Here is a 27,340-nt window from a genome sequence, read left to right as displayed (position 1 = left end):
AGAAAGCTTTCCAGCACACATCTGCCTCCAGTTTCCTCTTTGTTTATTCAGTCATCAATTATCAAGAGACTTTTTGTTTTGTCTCAATGAGCTGCACAATTTGAAGCAACTGTGGTATCTCAGATGGTTCTGCCTAAACCAAACACAGATTCCTTCATGACACAGAGAAACTGGATTGGATTGAAATAAAAATATCCAAAACCAACAGAATTTTCTCTCTAAGCTGTTCTGAGGGTTATTATAATGTCATTTTTCTCCGTGAAACAAATAATACACAAGCTTCAAAAGGCCTGAGTGTTGTTCTCAAACAACAGAAAATGAATGAGATTAGACATCATGATTTATGATGTTTCCATTCCTTCTTTTTAAGAAAAGGGAAATATGTTAATAATTAAAGTCACATGAACTCAGATTCTTTTGACCCCTGAAATATTATGACATGTGCTTGCCTAAAGAGCCCTCTAGGACAAATGTACAATGACAGCAATTGCACTTGCACCGTGGAAGTGGTAGCTCCCTGGACATACTACCACCTCTGATTAAACCAGTGGATTGATGTCTGTTATGCTCTCTGTTGATAGCAGGAAATTACAATGGAGCATCTGCCACTCATCTTCCCTTTCCAACAGAGCTCTGTCAGTGACTGCTATTGCTACAACATGAGCTACAAACCAGGGACTAGAATGATTTATACTACCCCTTAGCTTACTTTCACATCCTCACATCTCCTTCCATAGCAGCAGTCTTGTGGTGATTTTAATTGAATATTCAAAGAAAGGCTGTCTGTATTGGCAATTCTGTTTGAGGCTTCCAAAGAAAAGCAAAATAACACCAGTTTAACAACGATCTTGTTGTACAGCAGATACAGACCTGAGTCTGTAAATATAAAATGCTGGAAACCAGTAGATGAAGAAATTAGGCTCCATTAGAAAATCTTTGCAGGGCACTTAGAACTGAGGGAGGTGACAATTCTGTCTTTTTCTTAGGGAAACAATGACCTATCTCTTGACAAACACCTGCCTCAGTCATCAAAGTGCCAGAGCAAACTCTGGGTCTTTACAAAGTGCCCAGTCATGTGCCTTAACTATAAATTTGTCTCCCTGCTTTTGTATAAACCTGAAATACAGCTCAAACAGCTGTTTAAGATGCTGTTCAAGATTTCACACCAAAAAAAACCCCCACAGTAAGACAAAAGTAACGAAACCAAATGTGACAAAAGTACTTACATCTGTATGGCCTGTCTTTACAAGCTGTTATCTAACTGTCAGCATAGTAATATATTCTTATTGTGATAATATTATACAATTACCATGTCAATTTATTACAAATGGAACAGTCAACTCTAGGCCACTAGTCTTTGCTTCCTTCTAAGAAATATGTATGAATAAAGTATATGATGCCAGTATTAGTTCCTTTCATTAGCATTCTCTTATAAGAAGATATTACAATATCTTGTCTTGTATGTGCATGAATAAAATGTGAGGATCTCACTATTGTGTGTCAATAAAAATAGCTCCTAGAATATTAATAATTTATTTGAATGAAATAATAAAACAAATTTGCTTTGTGTTAATCTATAAACTCAGTGTGAAATCCTGACCTGGAATTAAAGGATGCTTTACCTTAAGTTTCAAAAAGGATAATTACATTGTAATAAATCACATTTTCTATTCCCAATAAGACTGTCCTCATTTCATAGTATAAGACAAATGCCTGATAAAGTTTTAGGTTGCATGCACAAACTGATGGCACGTGTACTGAAAGAAGGCAAACAATATCCAGGTAAACACATACTTACAACCTGTCATAAATTGCAATTTATCTACATCCTATGCATCCTCAGTTAAATCTTAACTGAGCTGAATGGCCCTGAAAGCAATGCACAGGTACAGAAATCTGTCAGCTTTTGAGTGGACGCCACAACTGGTGTTGACTCTTGGGCAAGGTTCATAGAAACAGGTAACACCAGAAGAGCAAATTAGTTGAGTTAAACAGCCACAGCTGAGGTCCCAGTGCCTGCACTGTATATGCTTTGGGGGAAGTAGTTTGGACTACTTCTAATCTGTTTCTGTGGGCTAAATGTCTAGTAGCAGCTAGCATACACAAGAAGTGCTCCCAGAGCACATGGCTTTCTCTGTTTTGGGTGAAAGTAATCCAGTTTGTCTGTTCTGAGACTGCTTCTTAATGTGAACAAAAGTTTGCAGTAATTTGAGATAGCATCTCAAAACCAGACTCCTGATCTAAAGCACTAATGTAGAAATACTCTTTACAAGGAGAGGCTATAGAGTAACCTCTTTAAAAAAACTACCATGGCATGAAATGTGTCTTTAAAATGTTATGAAAATTAAAGCCATATTTCACATATTTTCTACCCACAGAACAGTGTGATCTCTAGGCCAAGCTGGACCTCATGAGCATTTGAAAAATCTCTTATCATTCTTTTAATTTGCTTTATTCACCTAAAACTCAGGAGCTATTCAGGTGTCATAAATGGTCCTGCAGCTATGTCAAAGGGTGAGAGAGAAATTAAGACGTCACTAAGTCAATGAGGAAAAGAGTTCAATTAATAATAACAAATTATGATTACTACAAATATGCTGAAAGCTTAGAAATTGCTCTTAAAGTAAAACTAATAAATTATTTTAGAGATGAGGTTAATTAGCCTCATTTTCTGTTATCCCTCATACTTAAAAGTTTAGAGCTTTGAAAAATAATGTCTGTGCTCCAGGAGTAAGATTAATCTCCTCCAGCCTCTTGCACCCACACACAGGCTTCTGTAGCAGTCAATAGAAAGAAACAGGCACTCTCAGAGTGGGGTTCCTCAGACCAGTTTCAGGTGTGCATTTTGCAGTGAGCTGAATTTGAAGGTTGTACCTCTTTCTCAATCTTTTGAACAACAAAAGGGAAGATTAGGTGAGGGCTATAGACTTTAAAACAAACAGACAGATGTTTACAGACATTCTGTGCAGACATTTTCGTCCCAATTATCTTCAGAATTATTTTGTCTGCAGAGTGAAAAGAATACCTTATAAAGAAAATCCAGTAGGAACACTCAGAACTTTTCTGTACAAAGTACAGACATGGTTATTTGAGATTCAGAAATTCTATTTTTTCTTGCTAATTCGAGTTCCTGTTATTTACTATCAATATTCACAGTCACAGTCTGGCCACAGTCATAAGCCAGTAACCTCAAGTATTTGGATCAAATTGGGGCCTGAGCGTGCATGATGCTAGACCCTGTAACCCAGCCTGGCAGGGCAGCATGTTACAGCCTACAGATTTTTTGGCTTCAGTGAAAACATGTAAATGTATGCTTAAGTAGTTTGATGAGCAAGGCATGGTCTAAGAGATCAACTTATAATCATAGAATCAACACAGAATCAGCAAGGTTGGAAAAGACCTTAAAGATCATCAAGTCCAACTTAATGCTGTAAGAAGTATGAGATGTACAAGGAAACAACAAATTATCATTAGATTATCATAAAGAAAAAAAAAAAAAAGGGGGGGGGGTGTGTGAAACTAAAGCCATGAGGGAAAGGTAGTTACCCAGATAGCAAGGCCAAAGGAAAGCAGGTGTTTGGTTTTGTGTGGTGGGGTTTTTTTTCTTCCTGTTTTGAACTAAAGGTGACCCCAAAAAATCCTATAAATAATATATTCCAAATTCTCAGTAAGAATGGTAAAGTTATTAACAGCGTTTCAGAACAGCAAACATTATTAGCTCCAGAATACAATGAGATATCCTTTACAACACAGGGCTAAAAGGAACACAAGAAAATGCACTTAAGGTGAGAAATTTACTAATATTTACAGTGAGTGTTTAAAAGCACAGGAACACCATGGCTTTCTCAGACATAAATCACTCTTACTAAAGGTAGCTACACAGTAATGTAAATTGCAGAGACTGTGAAGTTGCAAGGTATCACCAAGTAATAATTAAAGAAACAAGGATTAATTGCTAGAGATGAGCTCAAATATAAATCTGAGCCATTTATATCTAAGTTTGGAAATTTTACATCTGGAAATTTTATTCTACTTATGCTTATGCTATCATGAAGGGATGACTGGCTGTAAAACTGGCTAAGTGTTTCTTGTCCAATTTGGTCCCATTATTAGATGTCATAATTGCTTCTTTCCCCTCCTTCCCATGTTTTTTTGAGAGTGTTATTACAGCAGTATGGTTAGTCACAGCAATTTTCTGTACAGCAAGTACTTTGGGTGAACACATCCCACTCATAACAGTTTGGACAAAGAAGATGGGAAATTACATGAATGCAGTCCGTGTTTGGGCACGAGGTTAGGCATGAGGAAAAATCAAACTGTGAGGCAGCAGACTGAATAGGCACTTAATTATTTTATTTTTTTTCAGCAGGAGATCAGCAATAACTCATGTGACAAATACCATGAAATGAGATATGAGATCCTCAGTAAATCAATCAAGCAACCATTTTTCTGCTTTTCTAAGTGACTATTTATAACTAAATAAATTAAACTAAACTAAACTAAGAGGAAAACTCTGGGAAACGAAACTCAGGATATTTTATGTCTCTCCCTGAGATGTGCTGCAAGCCATACACCTACTTGTTATCCACCTCGAGCTTTACTCAAGATTTTTCTTTGTGCTGGGTGAATAGAGAGCATGAACAGGTAAGAAAAAAAGTGGGTGTTCAGGGTTTTAACTACTCGAGGGAGATGAAAACCCAGAACTCATAGCATAAACTTTCAGTAGATTATTACATACATGGGCAGCGGACTGCAATCTTTCTGTCTGCAACATGCTTTGGAACACAAAAGGGGGTACTTATTGGCTTTGTGCTGCACTAATTTTGCTATTACTTGTGGTCATGCTTTGAGTGCAATTGCTGGGTAGGAATTATAAACCTGAGTTTCCCCCAAATATGATATTTGATGAGATTCTCAGTCAAGTCAAAAAGCTATTTTGATACAGAAGCTGAAGAGTCATGGGCTGGGGGTATTTTTAGTTGGGGGAGAGGGGTCTTTTTAGTGATCTCTGTATCTCAGCTAGATCCCGTGGTCTCAATGAATGGTTTTTGTAGAGGTGAGCAACACCCCTCTAAAGAAAGTCCTCATGGCATGTTTGCACCATGTTGATATCGACAAAGCCTCATTATTGCATGCCCTCCAAGTTCCCAGACTTGCCCACCTCTTCCCTGCACCAAGCTCAGCCATAGGATAAATGAATATATGGCTCAACATAATATGTAAGCAATAGGAAAAAAGCCAAACAGAAAATACATTTAGAAATGTGTTTTATATGCCTGCTCAAAATGCCAAGGCCAGTTTTTGTCTCCTTCAGCAACCTTCTGAAAGGTGGAACTCTGCAAGACAAGTGGTTTCAGTCTGACCTGATTTACAGGACAGAACAGGATAAACAGGTGGTCACTGTCACTCAGCTAACAGGCTATGTAATTACCTAAAATAGTCATTAAATCAAAATTACTGCAATAATAAGATGGTATTAGAGAACTGCTCTTTAAAATAGACTAAGGGCATCAGAATTTCCAATTCATATTATCTTTTTATGCAAATTAATGTCATAGTCATGAAACTAGGAGATGGACATATTATGTACATTCTTTGTGCATTTGGGCCCAATTCTCATGATAGTAAGGACAGAGTTCCTACTTGTTAAGTATGAAATGCTAACACAGTAATGAAGTGCCATGATGACAGTGTGTGTACACTGTAAAAGCCTTGACAAAGGAGACTATGGCACCCTTGTGCCCACCGGTTTGCCACTTCCTGTCTCCAAATGTAGGAAGCCTGGCATCTCTACTGGGGCCTTCCAGATAAAGCTTGGGGTTATGCATCAAGCTGTTAGCCTCCTCTGTACTGCTACAGCAATCAAATCATGAGCATTCTTGGAGAAAACAGGTGAGATTTAGAAAGTATTGCATTTTTGAGAAGACACAGTCAAATAGGGCAGGAGGCCCTAAGTACCATGAAAGAATAATGAAACTCTAATGAGATGGTGTCAAAATCACAGAGATATCACTTTTAAAATGTGTTTACAAGCATAACTGTAAGATCAGGAAATAAATCCTATTTTTAAAGAGTGCTAAAACACTGGAATGATATTTTAGACAAAAAAACCCACAACAATCAAAGTTATTTGAAAATCTCTACCTTTTGGCTACTCAATTGAAGAATATCTACAGTTCTTATCTACATCATACTGTTCTTAACAGAATAAATTTTTAATTGAGAGACTTTCATTGCCAGTTACAGTGTAAAATGTAAGTGAAAATTTTCTAGCTTGGCCTTATATGTTTAGATTTGAGTTTATCTCCATTAACAAGATATCAAAAAGAGACACAGTGTTTTTCTTTCTGTATGCATTCTCATAATTGCTTTATCATGGCAAAACCCCTGCTTCCATTCATCCTGTGTTTGCAAGCTGCTAATGGAATAGAAACCTATCTTTTGGTAGCAGCCACCCTAAGCCTCCCCCACCCATCACTATGAAGTTCTGAGTGATCCTGATGGGCAGCATAGTGTTGTAGTATAGAGTCACTGTAGGTTTTAGGTCTTCCCCCCCTGTGCTTATTACTTAATTTTACAAAGATTAATCCATGTACTTATTGTTATCTGGTCTGCTAGAGTACCTAGTCTGCATAAGGTCAGGTGCAAGTGCAAGTCCTCGAATGCCTGAGATATAAATAGTTCTTATATTTGGCTATTTAGAACACCATTGCTCATACATGCCTATCAGTTTCAGGAGGAGTTTTGCATGTGCAAGAGACACAGCCTCGTATTTCAAACGATATCTGTGAGTGCTCTAGAAAGCTTTGCAAAACTGCAAAGCTTGAGCAGTGCAGAACCACTTGACTTGCTACTTCATTTCTTATTCTCCCTCTGCTGCAGGGCAAACTGACACATTTAACTATTCTCCAGTATTTATTTTCCCCAGTAAGTTATATGGTTATTTTCCTGATTAGATTTCTCAATGTAAATTTTAATAGTTGTTGTTTTCTTTTCCCGGGAAGGTGAGTTCAATGGTTGTGTAAGGCCGAGGCCAGCCAGCCAGAGCCTTGCCAGTACCCCTCAGTCCTGGCTTTCAACACAGTTGTTATTCCAGTAATGTCTCTCTCTTTTAAGCTGCAGCTGCCAACTCTGTTCAAATGTGTGGTGGATTTCTGCTGTGGGCAAAGCGCCACCAAGGCTGAAGCTGGATCCACAAAACTCATTTCATGGCTAAATGCTGATCTGTAACTGTAACTCTCCATAGGTACTGTATGGTGGAAATATGCCACAAACCAGCTTTTTGGGGGGTAAGGAAGGTAGGCACCTCTCTGTGCTGAAATATGAAAAAGTGTGCTGTCCCAAAGCAGCAAAGTTATGTTCCAATAGTCTGGGGAAGGAAAAAAAAAGTGCTACCCCTCTGCCACCTCCCCCCAGCCCCCCCCTTTTTTTTTCTTTTCTTCTTGATTGCTTTTTTCTTGGATGAATTGTAAATGGCTATTTGTGAGGAAACTGCTTTTATTCCAAACAAGGATTCATCTGTCTGCTTTTGCAAGCATTAAGTCTACACCAAAAGGAAAATGAAACTCATCCACTTTATTCCTGTCTGTGTGGAACTTACAATAACGAACAGAAAGCACCTCAGCCATTTGCTGTGGGGTGTCTGGAAGGCTTGTATTTTCATTTTACTAACCAGTTCCTTAAGGAGGGCAATTCACAGTTCCCCTGGAAAAATCTCTGCAGACAGCAGAGTTAGCCAGCAAGAGATGTGACCTCTGAAAAATCTACCCCATGTTTCAGTAAAGACCAAATCTGATGGTAGAAGGGCTGGTTACTAGAGTAACAAACTAGATAATTTGTTTTCATCATCCATCTAGCTTAATTCACTGCCATCAGTAAGGCTGAACAGATTAAAACTAATGGCATCACTTAATTTTTTATGTATGACAATGAGTGCAGCTGCTACTTCCTATATAACAAATATGAGGATAGCTGTATCCATTCTCTGTAACCTGGCATTTATTTACACACTCAAGTTTCTCTTCGAGCTGTCAGACCTTTTTCCTTCTGCACTAATTGCAAAGCCTGATACAGGAATGTTATTCTTTCCAGGATAAATTCATAAAACTCAGTGCTCTGCCATGTCGAGGTTATTAAGTTAGCTTTGGCTGAGATAGTTAAGATGTGAGAACTGCTGAAGTTACCTTGACTTTGGACACTTCCAAGCTAGTAGGCAATTTTTCCCCAGCAGTTAATTAGCTTAGGTGTCCAACCAGCAATTTTCACAGCAAACTAACTCAATTATCTCTGCATGATACGATATTGTGTCATGTCTGAGCCCAGAATATATCTCTCTACATATGGGAAAAATTAATGACAGGTTATGCCATTGAAAAGAGAAGTTGGTGCTCTAGGGAGAGGGATAGTTCCCTTTTGCCCTTGATAATATAACTAATAACCACATTGTGAGTAACTTGTAATATGCTCAATCTTTGTGCCAACTATCTTTTTTTAAAGTAATTATCATTGTAAGTGTATGAGGAGTCCAGGGTTCTAACTTCCAGAATGTAGCATAAAGTAAAAGGGTTTTGACATCAAGTTCATCATTGTCTAGCAATTCTGTCACAGTCGAGTGCCCTCAGTAACGTGCCAGCAGCTCCAATTTAAGCAGAACAGTGCAGATTTTCTACCTTGCCCTGCAAGTGCTGATGAGCTACCAGATGCTTCAGAGAGACTTGGAGATTCAAGGGGGGCCTCTGACAATGCACTTCTATTGACAGTGTGGGATTTTTATGACCTGCATTACTGTAGTAGTTCAGGTTCTCATTGTACTTATGAATTTATTCCTGTTCCTAAGAAGTGAGGAAGCACTTATCTCTGCATTTTTCAAAGGACAATGGATGTGCAAGGAGGTTTAAAGCCTTAGCCAATGTCAGGCTCAAGAGACCTGTGATAGATTTCACATCTGAACACTGCTCTTCAAAAAGCTAAGGTGGGCCACTGATTGATTTTCTTCTGTGACAGTTACAAAAGTTGTATTGCTTTAATTAGCATAACATATAGAACTGTAAAGCACAATACAAACCATAAGAGGGAGAACAGAATTTTCTATCAGAACTTTAGTACAAATAATTACACTGACACTAAGCATATCCAGGGCAGAGCACACAGTTATTATCTATTACATCCTCAGGAGGCAGTGCTAAGGGACCATTTAATTTAGTTGCTCAAGTTCTTTATCACACTTGGATTATAAATATCCATCACTACAATGCTGAAAGATGAAGCTTTAAGCTGATTCTTTTGCTTTTAACCTCAGGATGAGTGTAAATAAACTACTTCAACTATAGCCATTTCACTAAAGCATTTAGGCATTTTTAATCTCTTACTGCATTACAAGCCTCTCTTCATCAGCCTTCAAAGAAGAAGAACCTCATCCACATAATCCATGTTACCTCAAGAAATGTCGATTCACAGCAGCGTGGCACACACAAGTAGCAAGCCTAGTGTTTCTCATAAAAACCTTTGAATTTGAAGCTAATCCAGTATAACTCAGATACAGCCATTTTCTCCCCAGACCAGCTGTTACCATTTCAGGGTACTGCTCAGTGACGTACAGTTCCAAGTACGGACTGGTCTTGCATCAAAGATCCCTGAAGAAATACAGTCAGTACTCCAGCCTCATGTGTTTTGATTCTCACTATGTAATTATCCTCTTGCAGTTGCTGAGTCTTGCCCTCTAGATTTCTGTCACCACTGTGTCACCGTTATGGTAAATGACAGCATGACTTTTTCAGCATATTTCAAGGACTATGCAGTCAGGGAGGATGTCCCTCTCTGATGGCACTTTGCACTTGGCTTACTGGTTACACCCACAGACTTTATCACGTCAGTGACAAACTACATCTTTTGTTCCTTTGGAAATTCAAATCCCTTGTAAAATCCCAAACTGGACACTATGTGACACATTAGGTACAAAGTCTTTGACCTTTTAGGTTATATGATTCCTGGCTCCTGCTTTTTTTGCAGAGTTCATTATGAAAGGAGAGGCATCAGAGTAGACACCCTCTGGGTTTATATCACTACCAAATCTATGTACATCTCTATGCTAGATCAAGACAGTGGAGTTTATCTTCTGTAGTTGCCCTCAAAGCAACCATATAGTGCTAGTTTGTGCTTCCCATACCTTTTACAGAGCCAGTTCTGGGATATCCATTTACACTTAGAATCTTCTCAGTTCTGTACATGATTTAGGATATTTTGGGATGAAATGTAATATCCTATATTATATATGACACTACAGTCTTTAATTACTAGAGACACTGAAGAAAAAGAATAGTTAGTGAAATATTTTTAAATACAAGAGATGTAACCTCTGAGTGACAGTCACATCTTTGCCACATCCCTGTAGAACCATTTTTACATTCCCACCAGTTTCCTTATGGAGCACAGCATATGTTTTCCTTCTTGCATGTGCATATATAAAACATAGATAAGGATATGTGTAGTGGAAACAAGATCTTGTTCTGCTCACTGCTCCTAAAGAATCATGTGTGTTAAGGATGATGCCAAACTCACAATGTTGTACTGACTTGTTAGAAAAAAAACCAAAGCAAATAATGAACCAATTGTGCAGAAGACTTTCATCTTTGAGTCATCTTTTTTTATTCTTCCCTCTGCCATCTCCCTTTCCCCCCCCCGCTAATGGATAATAGCATTTGCACGGATATAACTTCCTTAGAACCAGAGTATTATGAACTGAATGGTATTTAAGCTGTAGATTGTAATTGGAATGATAAAGGATCACAAGTGTATCTGTTCTGTCAGCGTGTTCCATTAAGAACCTCTAACCATGGATCACTGATGAAACAGATCATTATGGCCCATTGTGTCAGTTCATCTGTTGGGATCTGTGCACTATAAGCATGACAGATTTCCTCCGCAGCAATTATAGTCTATTGTGACAATAGGATTTAATGAATATAAACAGCAAACCACATAATCTGTTATTACAGAACACAGCTATGCACCCAGATGGGAATTGAGTTCCTAGACATTGCCAGTTGCAGTTTTTAACATTCTGACTATTTCAGTCATGTCAGTAGATGCAATGCTCTGTTTTACAGCATGCATTTATTTCAACCCTGGCAGGAGAAAGGTCTTCAGAATTTAAAGTCTAATCCCCATAATTAATTTTTTTTTTTTTTTCTGAGAAAACATTATCTTTCAGATTTTTAGACACACCTTGTATTTCACTGTAATAGTAGCTGGGCTGTTACTGTTTTAGTATTAGCATTGTAGATGAAATAAGCAAATGCAATAAAATTGCACACAGAAATCAATGAAACAGCAGAACATTCCTGTGGTTTTTAGAAATGATGGGCAAAGTGCTACACCAGTGCAAATCAGCAAAATCACAGTGATTGAAATTTTGCTGATTGATGCAGCTGAAGGTCTGACCTAGATGTTTTTGATACATATTTGTGAAATCAATGGTCTCTTTCAACATGCAGAATTTCAGCTTTCAAATACAAGTTCTGGACTTGAGTACATCAGAGCTTATGCTTATAGTGTTGGCACAGCTATACTTTCATTTATGAAGATGGGCACTGCTGGATTATATGCATATATAGTTTGTTTCGATGACTGAAAATCAACCATAAAGAATATATTACTGAGGATGGCATATGGATAAGCTATGTAAATGCCACTGTGAATGATCATGCCCGTTACTGTGCACTTTTGAGAAGCAGTTCCCAATTAAATGTACTTCCCCACAATTCTTGTATCAAAAGAGGAAAAGATTTTTACCCTTACCTAGCATGCAAACACATTTGGCATTCTGGTCAGGGCTATCAAATGAGATTTCTCCGCACCTCTGGAAAAGACAGAAAAAAAAAAGCATATGTTTAGAATAGGAATAGAATAGAATAGAATAGAATACATAGAATAAACCAGGTTGGAAGAGACCTTCGAGATCATCGCGTCCAACCCATCAACCAATCCAACACCACCCAAACAACTAACCCACGGCACCCCCATCAAGTCTTCTCCTGAAAACCTCCAGTGATGGCGACTCCACCACCTCCCCAGGCAGCCCATTCCAATGGGCAATCACTCTTTCTGTATAGAACTTCTTCCTAACATCTAGCCTGAACCTCCCCTGGCGCAGCCTGAGACTGTGTCCTCTTGTTCTGGTATAGAATAGAATAGAATAGAATAGAATAGAATAGAATAGAATAGAATAGAATAGAATTAACCAGGTTGGAAAAGACCTTTGAGATCATCGAGCCTAACCTATCACCCAACATCATCTAATCAACTAAACCATGGCACTAAGGACCCCATCCAGTCTCTTCCTAAACACCTCCAGTGATGGTGACTCCACCAGCTCCCTGGGCATAGTATCCCTGTCCTTGTCCTTGTCCTTTGATACCCCTGATTATGTTTTGGAACTAGAGGTGTTCAAAGACTCACTCTAAAAATGTCAAAATCAAAAGAATTTCAAGTAGGCGAAGTTTGAGGGAGAATGGACGTTGCTAAAATGAATGGATTGGTCAACACTGTATTCCAGGGTGTTCACCAATGTCTTGGGTTTAGAGTGGACAGAAGCTATTTTACCCCTTCCCAAAGGAGTAAAATAAAAATGCTCCACACAGGACTGGAAAAAAATTGGAAGTTTAAATGGAAGTACTATTCACAAATATATGCAGCAATACAAAATCATACAAAATACACCAATTCATATTCAGCCTCAGCCCAGTTCTCTCCAACCTGTGCTTTACCAAGACCTCAATAAGCCAAAACTTTCCAAAACCTCCCCCCAAACTAGGCCAAAACCCCAGGCCTCAATGTGCTTCCCCCCCATGCCTCCCTGCTGCCCCCCAACCAGGCCTGAAATGGTGCAGTAAAAATTATCCAGGCTGCTCAAGGCCAAAAGACTCAAATCTCCCAAGTACATACCAGAGAGATAACAGCTGGGTGCACTGGGAAGAGAGAGAGAGAGGAAAAGGCAGAATAGCCTGTGCTGTCCATTTATACAGGGGAGCTGCAGGAATGATGTGATGGAATAACAAAAGATTACACTTTCTGGTCTCCACCTCCCTGGACTACCTGGTTTTTGAAGGACTTTCAACTCCATGCTAAAGACATTCAATCTTAAATCCACCACAACCAAGAAAAACTCATGGCAACACCAATTACCTTTGGACCTATGGCTTTAGCTACTGCCAGAGCTAAAGCCATAGGTTACTATCAGACCCAATGACACCACTGGTAGGCATTGTGCCCCTCTCCAGTACAGTCACGCAGTTGTCCCATAGCTACACCCTAAACAGGATCTGTGAAATGATCCATCTGGAAATGAAACAAAGAGCTAAGCTGATCTAACAAATTGTATTTCTGTAAAATAAACCTTTTTAGAAAAAAAACCCTGCCACTCTTAAATATATATTAAGGAAAGCTGTAATTTGTCTAAATTCAAGCTCTCCATAGCACTCATGAGTAAAAGTATTTTTGGTAAGGTGAAAATAATTTATGTGTCTCTATGCTAGCATGTTTTGTTAATGAAAAATAATATTCACACATACAGAAAAATCATCAGGGCTGATGTTCTGTCCCTACATAAACCCAGCGAAGGAAGGAACATCATTAGAGTTCAGAACAGAATACAGAAGTGTTGGGCTGTTTTCAAAGATGAGAGATTATTTCTTGAGTCCTTTATGCAGACAGGCATGTTAGTTTAGCTGCCAGGAGAAATATAATTAGTGTGGGCTCATGGGTCTGATCCAGTTCTGATTAAAATCAGCTAGTGTACAAATCCCACTCACTACTGAAGTAGTTGCTTCAGGTGCTAGAAAAAAAATAATTGTTTTTTTTTTTTGTATCACAAGACTCAAAGCTCATGTAGAAGCTTAAGGATAGCCTCATTTTGTGTAGGTAAAAGTGGTCCTTACTTCCTTACCTACATATTTATGGATTTTAGTATCTATGGGAATAAAAGTACTGTGGTTCAAGTTTGGAAAAATCACTGAGAGTATTAATTTCCCATTCTCTTCCTTTTTCTCTTTTTCTCATGCACTTTCCCCTTTTCAACACCTATGAATTCCACTCTTTTGTAAGATGAAGTGGTCAGTACTTTTGTTGTTGCTGGAGTTTTTTGTTTGTGGGGCTTTTGTGTGTGTGCCCTTTTTGTTTGCTTGGTTGGTTTGGTTTTGTTTGTTAAGTGACCTTTGCAGCAAATATTAAAACGAGCAAAGAATCAGGTAAGTTAAAAACCCCACAGCTTCAAAGAAGATGAACACAGCAATAGTTTCATAAATTAGCAACGCATTTGGAACTCCCTTTTCTAAAATAGCCTTCACCTCCTTCACACTGAAATAAATATAAACAAACAAAAGCCCATCTCCCACACAGAGTCTTTTCATATTTCAGATCTAAAAAGAGCAGACAGACACCTGTATTAACCTTCCTAGGTGGGAGCACACAGTACTGAAAGACGGCAAAAGAAAAACACCACCCAGCATTTCAAAGTTAATTTTATGAATGCTCTTATGCCATCTCCCTGTCAGGAGACACAGAAATTTGATATTTGTCTTTCTAGGAATAATGTTTAGACAGGGGTATCTTTTTGTAGAAGTTTTCCAGCTTCTTCTTCATGACCATAAGTATACTTTGATAAACAGAGATGTGATAAAGCACTTCAAAATTCACTGCTCACCCTGAATTTATGCTGCTCCTTGAACAGGTATTATTTTTGATTTTGCCTCTCAGACATATTATGTGTTCCAGACATATTTATATAAACATCACATTTCAGACTGGCAAATGATGTCTTACAGTATCTAACAATACTCACCAGTACTAGTGCTACGAAACTCAGTAAACAGCTAATGTTCCCCAGGGTTCATTTACATCCCACAGAATCCATTAGGATGATGGATGAACTTTGAAAACTCTACGAGATTCAGATAACTGTATACAAGTTATACAAGCCTTATCTGAATTCCCTTAACCCCTGAGATCCATAGAACCAGCTGAAAATTATGACACAACAGTAAGCCTGAGAGTTTTCCCTACTACCACTGCAGCTGGAAATACTAGGAGAAAAAACTTTTGCAGCAATTTAATTTCTGATGTCTGGAAAAGCTCATGGGTACACACCAATTGGTGAAGTTGTTACTAAACTACTCAGAGCACCTGAAAAAAAGACTTTGCTGGATCTTAGATGTGTAAAGTTGAATGCCTGTAAAGCAGCACAGATATGCTGCAGGGACTCATTTTTGCTCTTTCAAAAAACAGAGTTATTTGGGCATTTTTTACTGTTAGCAAATGTTTTGCAGGGACAAGAGGAAAGGAGTGACTTCAGGATTTAATCTTTAGGATTAAACTGAGACTTTGCCACTGCTGCTATGAATTCTGAAAAGGGTTGGATAAGATTCTCCTATCATTTTCCTGGCCTGGCTTACTTTCCTCTCTGGTTTAGGTTTGTTCTGCCTCCTTGTATGTTGGAGATGTTACTCAGAGATAAGGCCAGTCCTAATCCATTTTCAAATTAGTCACAAAGCAGCTGCTCATTCTCTCCTGAAATTTTTTAAGTTGGCTACGGAATCAGTAGTAGACCTGTCAGAGAGCAGAAATAGGAATTTGGTATTAGCTGCTGTTTATTCTACTATTCAATTTCAACCAGTCAGAACACAGAGAGAGGAGGAAGAATAACTCCAGATGTATCCGCTGTATACATGCACATCTATTGCACACGTGGAGATAACCATACATGTCTGTTGGGGAAACTGAACATATGTCTTTTAAAGGCTGGTGAAGTAACCACTAGAAGCTGCTGTGAATCAGCATCACTAGATGTATTCATAGGAGTCAAGTCTGGAAGAAGATACCAGTTTTCTGTTCCCATTTTAGAGAAGTAACAATATCAATGCTGAGCTGTAAATATCAGACATAATATTCAGTTAGGAAGAGCAATGCCCTCAAACAGGAGAGTTGCCTCTGAAATTAGTTTTGTGGAAACCTATTACAAGGTTAGATTCATAGTCCTGACCTACACCTGGAGCTCATTAAAGTTCCAAGATTTCACTCTCTAAAATATGATAAATTATATTCTTGGACCTAAAAGATCTGTGAGTTTGAGATATTTTAAATTTCAGTTTGGGCTTCATGGTTTTGACTCCTACAACACTGGTAGGACTGGCTCTGCTACATGTAGTCCTTGATGTTGGGCTGGTGAGTTTACAGAGGCAGCCCTGCTGAAAATAATACCACTGGTTTTAACTTCCCCTGAAGCAAAAGAAGATTGGTTGTTGAAAATCTTCAAGTGGGTAAATAGAAGTAAAATTCACCCCTCCAAATCTTCTTTGTAACTTCTTAACTCTCGAATCACTGAATTCTGAACGAGGCTGCGGTTTTTTGTTTGGCTGGGGGGTTTTGTGTTTTTTTTGTTTGTTTGTTTGTTTGTTTTTTCTCCTTTTTTTTTTCTGGAGTAAAGGAACATTACTAACATTTTCAGTAATACAGATGTATTCTCATGTAGGATTGCAGTCTGTGAGTAAGTATATAGAATAGAACAGAATAGAATAGAATAGAACAGAATAGAACGGAATGGAACGGAATGGAATGGAATGGAATGGAATGGAATGGAATGGAATGGAATGGAATAGAATAGAGTAGAATAGAATAGAATAGAATAGAATAGAATAGAATAGAATAGAATAGAATAGAATAGATTAGAATAGAATAGATTAAACCAGGTTGGAAGAGACCTTCAAGATCATCATGTCCAACCCATCATCCAACACCACCTAATCAACTAAACCATGCAACCAAGCATCCTGTCAAGTCTCCTCCTGAACACAAAAGACAAGCTAATAAAATATTTACACCCAACTCCCTTTCTTGAGATCAGACACACCTCATGAAGTTGAATTTATTAAAAAAGCTGAAATGTAGTAAATGAGAATGGGACTTACAAATGCCCCATGGAAAAAGAGACTACATCATGGAGTAGCTAAAAGTTGAGCTTAAAATATAAAGGGGAAAAGAAAGAAAAAACAAGAAGGGGTGCCATGAGAGAAGGGATGAAAGACCAGACCAGACCAGACCAGACCAGGTTGGAAGAGACCTTCAAGATCATCGTGTCCAACCTATCAACCAATCCAACCCACCTAATCATCTAAACCATGGCACCAAGCACCCCATCAAGTCTCCTCCTGAACACCTCCAATGATGGCGACTCCACCAAAGGACATGGTATTCAGAAGAACCGTGTAATGAATTCAGGTCTTTTGATGAGATAAATAAACTGGAGAGCTTGAAGCTGGCATGGTTGTATATGACAGCCCAGAAGCACCTGTCAGAAAAGGGAAATACCATATTACACAGGCACCATCCTCCATGGCAAAAGAGTCTGCTGGAGGAGGGAGTTCTCAGGCAAGATGACCGCTTTGCATGGTACTATGAGGAGTACACAGGAAAATAAGAAGACTTCTGCAAGGAGCCCTGCGCCAAAACAGTGTAAACAAAACTACAGAGAAATAAGGGACAACTGGCAGAAAAAAAAGTTTATGCAGAGAGTGGATGGAAAATCTGCTTTAGTCAGCTGTACCAATGCTGTAATGCTTCTCATGTTACATCTCTGGTATTACATGATCATTCATAAGACGAGATTCCATTTCCAGCATGGCTGAGCTCACACCACTTGCATTGGAGGATCTGATATACATAGCAATAAACAGACAGAATACCCCAGAATACCCCAGACAGAATATGCCCTTATTTTGGGGTTTTTTTTTGTTGTGTTTTTTTAATGTTGTGGAGAAATATTTAATTAGGGAAAAAAATGGTTTTGAAGTCATTCTATTCAACTTTTATCTGTACGGTAAATAAAGCATTTTACTTTGTAAGAAGAGAGATGAAAGTCAAGTAATTGAAATAAATAGGTCTAAAATCTTACCTATGAAAAAATTCAGCAAGTAAAAATCTGAAAGTGTTTTTAATGTAAGAGTTGCAGTAAGCAGCATGTTGATTTTCTACTTATTAAATTAATACTATCATCAGTTAACTATTTTTAGTAATTTTATAGTGTTTTTAAAATATAGGAAGAGTTTTTCTGGCATGAAATTTGAATATGCACAATTTTCTAAAGTCAACTTAGTCACTTTAAAGGTCATTGGAGTAAGAACCTGTGGAGGGTTGAGAGAACCATATTTATAGGCTTCTTTACTCTGTTCTTTCCTGTTCTGTACATCTGAATATGGTGTTCCACACGTCTCTTCCAACACTGCAACAATCAAAGAAGTATTTGATGCATATGATCAGTCAAGCATAACAAAAAAGACTGATAATCTTTTTTTTTTTTTTGCAGGAGGTGACAAGGGTTACTATGCAGCCAAACTGGGGAGATGTAGTAATTGCACATTGACTGCATGCCATCTGATTTATTTATTTATTTCTAAAAGTAACCTCTAAGTTAAAACACTTTGCTCTTACTACTAGTAGAAAGAAATGGATTGTATATAGTAACAATATTTGGTAAAATAGTTTTCTAATTACCTCCCCCCCCCCCCCCCCGCCAAAGTACTACATTTTTAAAAGAAATCATTCTTTTAGAAGTGAGAGTCTCATAGACACAACAGATTAAAAGAATTTAAGGCAGAGTGAACAGCTTCTATGTGTCTATGAAAACACAAATTATCTGGGCAGCCTGATCTAGTTGAGGATGCCCCTGCTTACTGCAGAGGGGGTTGGACTAGATGACCTTTGGAGGTCCCTTCCAACCCAGACCATTCTATGATTCTATGATCTCAGAGGCAAAAAATAAAAATAATGATACTGTTATTCATATTTCTGTTTTACTGTTATGTTCCTGTCTCCACCATCTTTAAAAAGTACTAGAATGCAAAAGCATCATTCTAATTCCCTAAGAATTTATTGTTGTGAAGGTGTGAAAAGCAACAATACTTCATAAGTCTTAGCAATCTTTCATAAAACGCCTGTAAACACTCATGTAAATAGCTGAATATTAAGGGCAGTATTTAATGAGGAGTCATGCTTTCACAAGGCCACATGCTCTTTGTCTTCAGGTTGCCTGGGCGAAGATTTAAGGTGGTTTCATCCTGTGTCCAGTTCTGGGCCCCTCAGTTTAGGAAGGATGTTGACTTGCTGGAATGTGTCCAGAGAAGGGCAATGAAGTTGGTGAGGGGTTTGGAACACAAGCCCTATGAGGAGAGGCTGAGGGAGCTGGGGCTGCTTAGCCTGGAGAAGAGGAGACTCAGGAGTGACCTTATTGCTCTCCACAACTACCTGAAGGGAGGTTGTAGACAGGAGGATGTTGGTCTCTTCTCCCAGGCAGCCAGCACCAGAACAAGAGGACACAGTCTCAGGCTGCACCAGGGGAGGCTGGATGTTAGGAGAAAGTTCTATACAGAGAGAGTGATTGCCCATTGGAATGGGCTGCCCAAGGAGGTGGTGGAGTCACCATCATTGGAGGTGTTCAAGAGGAGACTTGATAGGGTGCTTGGTGCCATGGTTTAGTTGTTTAGGTGGTGTTGGATTGGTTGATAGGTTGGATGCGATGATCTTGAAGGTCTCTTCCAACCTGATTTATTCTAATTCTAATTCTAAATGCTGATATCTGTGTAGCAACTGCCTGATTTCCAGTGGTTTTTTATATTCATGGTATTTCCAGTTCTATCTCTGCTCCCTGACAGGGACAAAAGAAAGTATAGGAACTACCAAAGCAGACTGACATATGTAATCTGCCCTGCCTGCAGCTTTTACACAAGCACCTCCCCTCCCCCCCACAAATGAAAGCCTTGTAATAATATCTGCTAGTGATTAAATCAATGTTTATGTAAAACAAGGAAGTACCCTACCCAAACTCTGCGTAATCTTGACATGCACTTAAATGTCAAATACTTCTGGATTTTGCTGAATCTTTACCCAATGGCCTTTGTTTGCCTTAGCAAAGGAAATTCAACTACTGTTTTAATTTGAGACAAAAGCTTCTCTTTTTTTTTGTCTATATCACACCTTATTTTAAATTTTGGCTCACGTTTGATCGATTTTCTCTGGGGTGAATGATTCCACAAAGCTCACCTTATGCATATGACATTGAATTTACAACCCTCAGTTCTTCCAAGAAGTTTACTTAGCCTTTCTTACATGAAAATAGGTATAGAATAAATGCAACTTGAGAACAGCATACATAAACTTTGATAGCAAACACCACTAGTATCTTTCAAATAACAAAATTGCTCAAGATCTATAAAAACTGTGATTAAATATGACTTTCCCAGAATTATTAGTATTTCCCATAGGTAAAATCTTGTGACTGCTTGAAAATTTGGACCTACATTTGGCAAGTGTTCCATTAAATTGGGCTGCAAAAAAAAGTACATTTACTTGAATGAGTATATGCTGTGATTTTGCCCACCCATTTATAAATGTGCTGTAATCACAGCATACTGAGAATTGCCTTTAAAATACTGTTAGCAGACAGCATGCTACATTTGCTGCTCTTCAGATTACTGCTATTACATGGTAACTATTACATTGCAGCTGTACCCTGTTTCATGGGCAAAGTTTCCAGCTTCCCTATTTACTATCAAAATTGAGGCATACTTAAACTGAAAATTCAGGTACTATTAACATCTGGATGATTTTCTGCAGGGAACAGCTATGTCTGGGCAGACTTGTTATGAGAGTTCCTCCCCTTCCAAGCTCTCCCAGTGAAAGTTTCTCTTCCCTTTCAGGAATTTAAAACACATTGCTCAAATAATTTTTCAACACTGTTTGTGTCAGTCTCCAGTAGCACACTAGAAACGCGTTTCACTCTGGAATTTACCATGTTATAGATCCTCAGATAGTCTGAACAGAAGACACAGCAAAATAAGTAATTACAACTAAATTGAGCAATAATTCCCAACCAACAACCATGGTTGCCAGTAGTCAGCAACTTGTTTGTGGGCTAAATAGCCTGAGGTGAACCTTTAGGCAGTTCATTTTCTCACAAACCTGTGATTTACTATGGTTAAGAGTGGTTTGAAATGGATTAATGCTGCTGGAAAATGGATGGAGCAGTTTAACTGCTTTGTTTTCTTCTTCAGTTAAGGAAAAAAAAGTTTAACAGTGTGTGACTTCATTAGGGAGGCACCAGTAGCCCTGACCCCCCTGAGAATCTATCAGTGTTTCAGCCTATCATCCCTCCTTTTAAGTGCTTATAACATGGATACTGGGAGCCAAATCTGGAATTACTAAGCAATAAAAATGCTGGATTTTAATAAGCAGTAAGTCACAGTCAAGTGTGCATTAATAGGTGAGGCACAACATCCAAGAAATGTTGAAGGACATCCTCCAAGAAACACTGAAGAATGGACTAATTTTTTATCCTCATGGGATGTATCTGCATTACAGTTCATTGTCTAGTTTACATTTTGTAGAATGTAAAACATCTGTAGATTACATAACAGGTCCTCTCACCACAAAAACAGTTCTAAGTGGGAGGGAAGATGGGAGGAAAGTGTCAATACTACAGAACAGGCAAATTCGTTGTCTCTGTTTATTGTTGCTCTGATGTGAAACATCAAAGTTCTCTGTATTTAAATATTTTCTGGACCACATAATTGTCTTTCCTCCTCGGGGTTGCAGAGCTGGGCTGTTCTAGCTGCTTTCTGTGGTCACTGCCATTTTAACTTTCACTTTCTATTGAAATGTCTAATGGAAGGAAAATACAAGATTAAATTGTGAAAATTGAAGTCTCAAGTTCAACCACATGTTTTTCTCACATACTTCCCACTGATCTACAGGACTGAAGGAAGGGTCAAAGCCTCAAAATTGTTGACTGACATATCACTCTTTCCAAGAAGCAAATGAAAGGTTTGTGGAAGAATGGATTTTCTGAAGTTTCCTCAGGCTCTTCAGATCAACATGGAATGAATTTTGGCATCTGCCTCTTTGTGTCTGTGTCCACTGCGTACCACATGCTTTGTATACAGAAGGACAGTCCCAGGAATACAGCGTTAGTAGGCTCACACAGGCATTGGGTTTCTCCTTCTTTATAATACTGTCTCCTTGACTAGTCTCTGATCAGTACCAAGCACCATTGGCCACCTGCTTCTCAAAAGTTCTTGGTTCCCTATAACTTTGGTATGCACTGAGGCAATCCTGTTTAATCCTTTCCAGGACTTTATTTTTAAGGAATGGGAACTTGTGAGAGCAGTCCATGCCAAAAGCATATGAACAACAACAAAAGAAGGTGCTTAAAGCACCTTCTGGTGTCAATGCAGACTTAGGTAACAGAACTAGCACTGGACCAACAAACCAGGTAAGAGTTAGAAGTCATAACAAACCTCAAAATGTGGAAAGTCTGGTGAGAAGGACAGCTTAGAGGCAGAACGCAGGAAATTACTCTTCCCAAGTTTCTCATTTGTGCATCACAGACTGAATGTCTGAAGGTAGTAGGGTCTTGTAGATAGCTAAACAATGACTACACAGTTGGTCACCCCATTAGAAATGAGATTTTCCCTTCCCCCACACCGGCTTCTTTGTGAACTAAGGTAACTGTGTTTAAGGTCCGCCATCCCTGAGGGACTCTGCAAACAAAACTGTTTGAACAAAATCCTTTCTGCAACACTGTTTTATCAAGACAATGCACTAAGGAAACCTAGGCCCAGCTGGTGTGCAAAGAGGACAAAATCAAAGGGTAGCCTCAGGCCTTATTTTCATTAGCTGTGTGGATGATTTCAATGTGTCACAACATGAAATCCTCCCTTCAGACTGTATGTCCTGAGCTTAGCACCAACCAATTACAGCTTTATTCTCAAATTTGACTCTGCTTATCCTTCTCAAACATTCTGAGCTGTCCTGCCTCATACATATTTTTAAACTCTTTTACTACTATAAACAACTTTAATAAAGGAGCAGTACCTTTAGTTGTTCTGCCTCAAATAACCTGATACAAAATTTTGCAGGCATCTGTCCATGTTACCAAAGACATACTGTAAAAATAGGCACCTACACTGGTGCTTTTAGCATGTTAACACATACTTCAACAGCCATATCTATAAATTAGAAGTGACATGGTATCAGTGCAATTTAGAAGAGGAAATCAAACCAAAAAATGAAGTAACCTTAGCACTGCAAAGAATTACTATCAGAACTTCATGTACAGCAGGCATACATCATGTCTCTACACGCAGAACATATGGAACTGGAAAACAGCAAGTGTTGTTTTGACAGGGAAAATTTGCATTTCAAAATCTGTCATACTAGACACTAGGAAAGAACATCTTCTGCATTAAAAGAAAGTGTCATTGTGATATTTGACAACTTTCAAAGTGGGATTAATAACACAGCTGGAGACACACAGATGCCATTATTGTCAGGAAACATTTAGGTGCTACTGCAATAATCATCACGCACATTTCAGATACAAGGAAATCCACGGGGTTTTTATGTATTAGTTACAGTTTCCACGGTTACAGTCTTTTTGAGCCATCCTAAAAAGACTAATTTTTCTCCCTGAAAATAATTTGCAGAAGCAGAGACATTCTTTAAGAGTTGTTATTTATTTTTTTTAATGTGTGAAAGCACCACTTCAAAACAGGTATATTGTTGGTAAGTAGTTTACAAGTTGCTCTTTTCTCTAACTTCTCAGCAGATTCTTAGTGAAGACTGTATCTATGCCTATCCTTGACATGGCAAAATAAAAGAACAAGGTTCCTGCAAATGTTTATTTTACTTGTGGTAAAGACGTTTACACTAGGAACCACTTGTCCAGGTAAATATCTTCCTCTCTTGCAGACCCCAAATCCTCCCATATGAAGTGTATTGTGATGTCCCATAAAAAGATAATTGTAAAAGCATTTAATTATTAAAAGGCTCATTTTAGACTTCAGAAACATTAGGAATAAGAGAGTGCAAAAAGACTCCATGAGAACAAATTGTCCCCTAGGTCTCCACTCAAAGTATTGAGTCATCAATCACTCATCTGAGAAAATAAAGCCATCATAGTTTCATAGCTGACTGCGACTGTCATACTCTGGCTTTGCAAACAGGTATTCAAACAAATCTGGAATGATATTATGGTGCTCACTTTCATCTGTAATTCAAACAAGTTCCTGAGTATATTGAAGACCGAAAGACCTCTTAAGTCACTCTACTGCAAACAGTCTACCTGCCACATTTCATTTTCTTAACAAGGTCTCATCACTAAGGAACATGGAATTATTTTAGAGTAGATTATGGAGAACTGTATTTTTGCAGAAGAAAAAGGATCATTCACCTCACACTTTAAGTAACTATGACACACACTTGAAATGTGATCCTGTTGTATGTAGTAGACTTCAAGTATTTTGCAAAAATGAACAGGCCACATCACCCTGTTCAACTAGATACTGCTTTTCTGAGGGGAAACTGCTAACTGTACAATAAAAAAACAACCCCAAACAACTAACTTCTTATTGTCCTGGGAATAATCTTGCATTGCCTTTTGGCCTGGTTTTGTGCATATCTCCTACTCTCAGTTGCCAAGGTCAACACAGCAAATGTACTACTGGTGTAGTTTCTGTCATAGGAGCCAGCAGTTTGCCCAGGTGGCCAAGAAGGCCAACGGCATCCTGGCCTGTACCAGGAACAGTGTGGCCAGCAGGAGCAGGAAAGTCATTCTGCCCCTGTACTCAGCATTGGTTAGGCCACACCTTGAGTCCTGTGTCCTGGTCTGGGCTCCTCAGTTTAGGAAAGATGTTGAGTTGCTGGAACATGTCCAGAGAAGGGCAACAAAGCTGGTAAAGGGTTTGGAGCACAAGCCCTAGGAGGAGAGGCTGAGGGAGCTGGGGCTGCTTAGCCTGGAGAAGAGGAGGCTCAAGGGAGACCTTCTTGCTGTCTACAACTACCTGAAGGGAAGTTGTAGCCAGGTGGGGGTTGGTCTCTTCTCCCAGGCAGCCAGTACTAGAACAAGAGGACACAGTCTCAAGCTGTGCCAGGGGAGGTTTAGGCTGGATGTTAGGAAGAAGTTCTACACAGAGAGAGTGATTGCCCATTGGAATGGGCTGCCCGGGGAGGTGGTGGAGTCACTGTCATTGGAGGTGTTCAGGAGGAGACTTGATAGGGTGCTTGGTGCCATGGTTTAGTTGATTAGATGGTGTTGGATGATAGGTTGGACTTGATCTTGAAGGTCTCTTCCAACCTGGTTTATTCTATTCTATTCTAGTCTAGTCTAGTCTAATCTTCTATATATCCCCTACCCATCTATATAAAACCAGACAATGCTTTTGATTTTTAGTGTTAACCATTCTGACTATGACTAATATGCATGAGATAATTTCTATTCAGTGCCTACAACCAACCTTATCACCTTAAGTCTGAATTTCTTGCAGTAGGCTTCTTAATTCATGTGACTAATATCTGTCATCTATAGTTTGTTCTTTATCTGGTTTCCCAAGGGGAAAACTGGGTGCACAATGTAGCGCTTCAAGAAAAATAATTCTCCATCTATATTTTTAGACAACTGCTAAGATACCGAATGTCTCAACCAGTTAGTTCTTTAAATTAAGTCTCTGTTTTGGTAGAACAAAACTATTAACTTCTATGTAATATTTAAAACAATGGTGGACTTTTTCTGAATCTCATTTGAGGGAACTGACCTCTAGATTTTCAAGTTTGCAAAAGAAGAGATATGAACATTTCTAGAGATTGATTTAGTCCACCCAATTGCAGGGAAAGCCTGCATGCCTAACTCTTGCATCAATTAAAGTTTGAAGTATTTAGCTGACTCCTGGTTTACGCCTCTGTTGAACATTCAGATCCTAAAATCAGTGTTAATCCTGACTGTTAGAGGCTGGATTTACACAGAGTATTCGCCCAGATTCCACATGACAGGAAGTGGCAGAAATGGGAGAGTTGTGATTGGTCTCACCAGGACATATAGGATATCCACAATGTTTGGTTAGAGAGGGAGGTCAGCATGGATTGTTAAACAGCTCTAGATTCATTGCATTTTTGTGAAGGAATTAAAAAGGTGTTGTCAATACTGTTTTGTTTGCAGTTATTGGAACTAATTGACCACTTGGGAAGAGTACAAGGTGAACAGCACAGTACAGCTGTGAGGCTCACAAACAACTAAAGGAGAATAGAATAGAATAGAATAGAATAGAATAGAATAGAATAGAATAGAATAGAATAGAATAGAATAGAATAGAATAGAATTCAATAGAATAGAATTCAATAGGATAGGATAGAATTCAATAGGATAGGATAGAATTCAATAGAATAGAATAGGATAGAATAGAATAGAATAGGATAGAATTCAATAGAATAGAATAGAATAGAATAGGATAGAATTCAATAGGATAGGATAGGATAGGATAGGATAGGATAGGATAGGATAGGATAGGATAGGATAGGATAGGATAGAATAGAATTAACCAGGTTGGAAAAGACCTTCCTGATCACTGAGTCCCATTTTCTTCACAGCAAACAATATGCCTTTTCTGCAGCTAGGAATAAATCCTGTTATATCCTCCTAGATTTGAAGAAATGTTAAAGCAGTAGGGACAATAATGTTTCAGATTTCCTATTTTGTTTGGCTATATGCCTTTGTATATAAAATACAATATTTATGTAGAATACAGTTATGATTTGCTGGGTGTGAAGATTGCCAACTGAATTATACTTTGTGGGAACCAGTGGTACATTTAGAAGTTGTGCAGAAGCACTTCTCTTGTCAGGATATGAAAGCACCTCATTAAAAATTATTTTTCTAAAACTTTAATACATTTATACAATGTCTGTAGTAATTACATATGGCACTTGTCATTTTTCACCAATGAGTAATTGCTTTCCATATACTGCAATATACTTGAGCCATGTGACTGACAAAACTGCACACAGTACACATGGAAAAACTTTCACTGGACAAGGAAAGAACGATGCTTGCTTAAACTGATTTTCCTAGCATTTACAAAAATTATTTTGAAACAGAATTTACATAATACATAAATAATGAAATTCTATCTAATTATCTTGGCTGACTTAATTTTCAAACAGAAAGGTACTGTTCATTTTATGCCACGTGATCCTAATTAATAACTCAGGTGAAAACGCTGTGTAAACAAGCTTTTCATTGCAAGCGTGCTGGGCTCCAGTTAGTAGAGGTTTTGTAGTACCTTCTGTTTATACAAAATCACATGAAATTTGCATTTGTATATAAACTCTTATTACTCAGACACATCTGTATTCTGGATGAATTTCTGTTAATTGCATACTGGCAATGCAAGGCTAACCTACTGACTATGCAAGGCTAACCTACTGACTGAGGTGACTGCAACAAATCTCATGTCAAGGCTGATAACAA

The 27,340-nt window shown here is 38.4% G+C and overlaps 1 protein-coding gene across 2 annotated transcripts in view; it reads right to left on the bottom strand.

Moving 5' to 3' along the window:
* The window catches only part of PDE7B (phosphodiesterase 7B), a 201,462-nt gene that overhangs the window by 123,137 nt on the left and 50,985 nt on the right, over window positions 1-27,340 (bottom strand). For both annotated transcript variants that reach the window (XM_054162628.1, XM_054162629.1), the window contains one exon: window positions 11,797-11,857. In XM_054162628.1, the coding sequence (XP_054018603.1) occupies window positions 11,797-11,857 (61 nt within the window). The remainder of the gene's footprint in view (window positions 1-11,796; window positions 11,858-27,340) is intronic.

The sequence above is a fragment of the Dryobates pubescens genome, chromosome 6, assembly GCF_014839835.1.
Source record: "Dryobates pubescens isolate bDryPub1 chromosome 6, bDryPub1.pri, whole genome shotgun sequence".
In the NCBI taxonomy this organism is placed as follows: domain Eukaryota; kingdom Metazoa; phylum Chordata; class Aves; order Piciformes; family Picidae; genus Dryobates; species Dryobates pubescens.
Note: the sequence above shows the minus strand (reverse complement) of the source record. Positions and strands in the feature narration are given on the sequence as shown.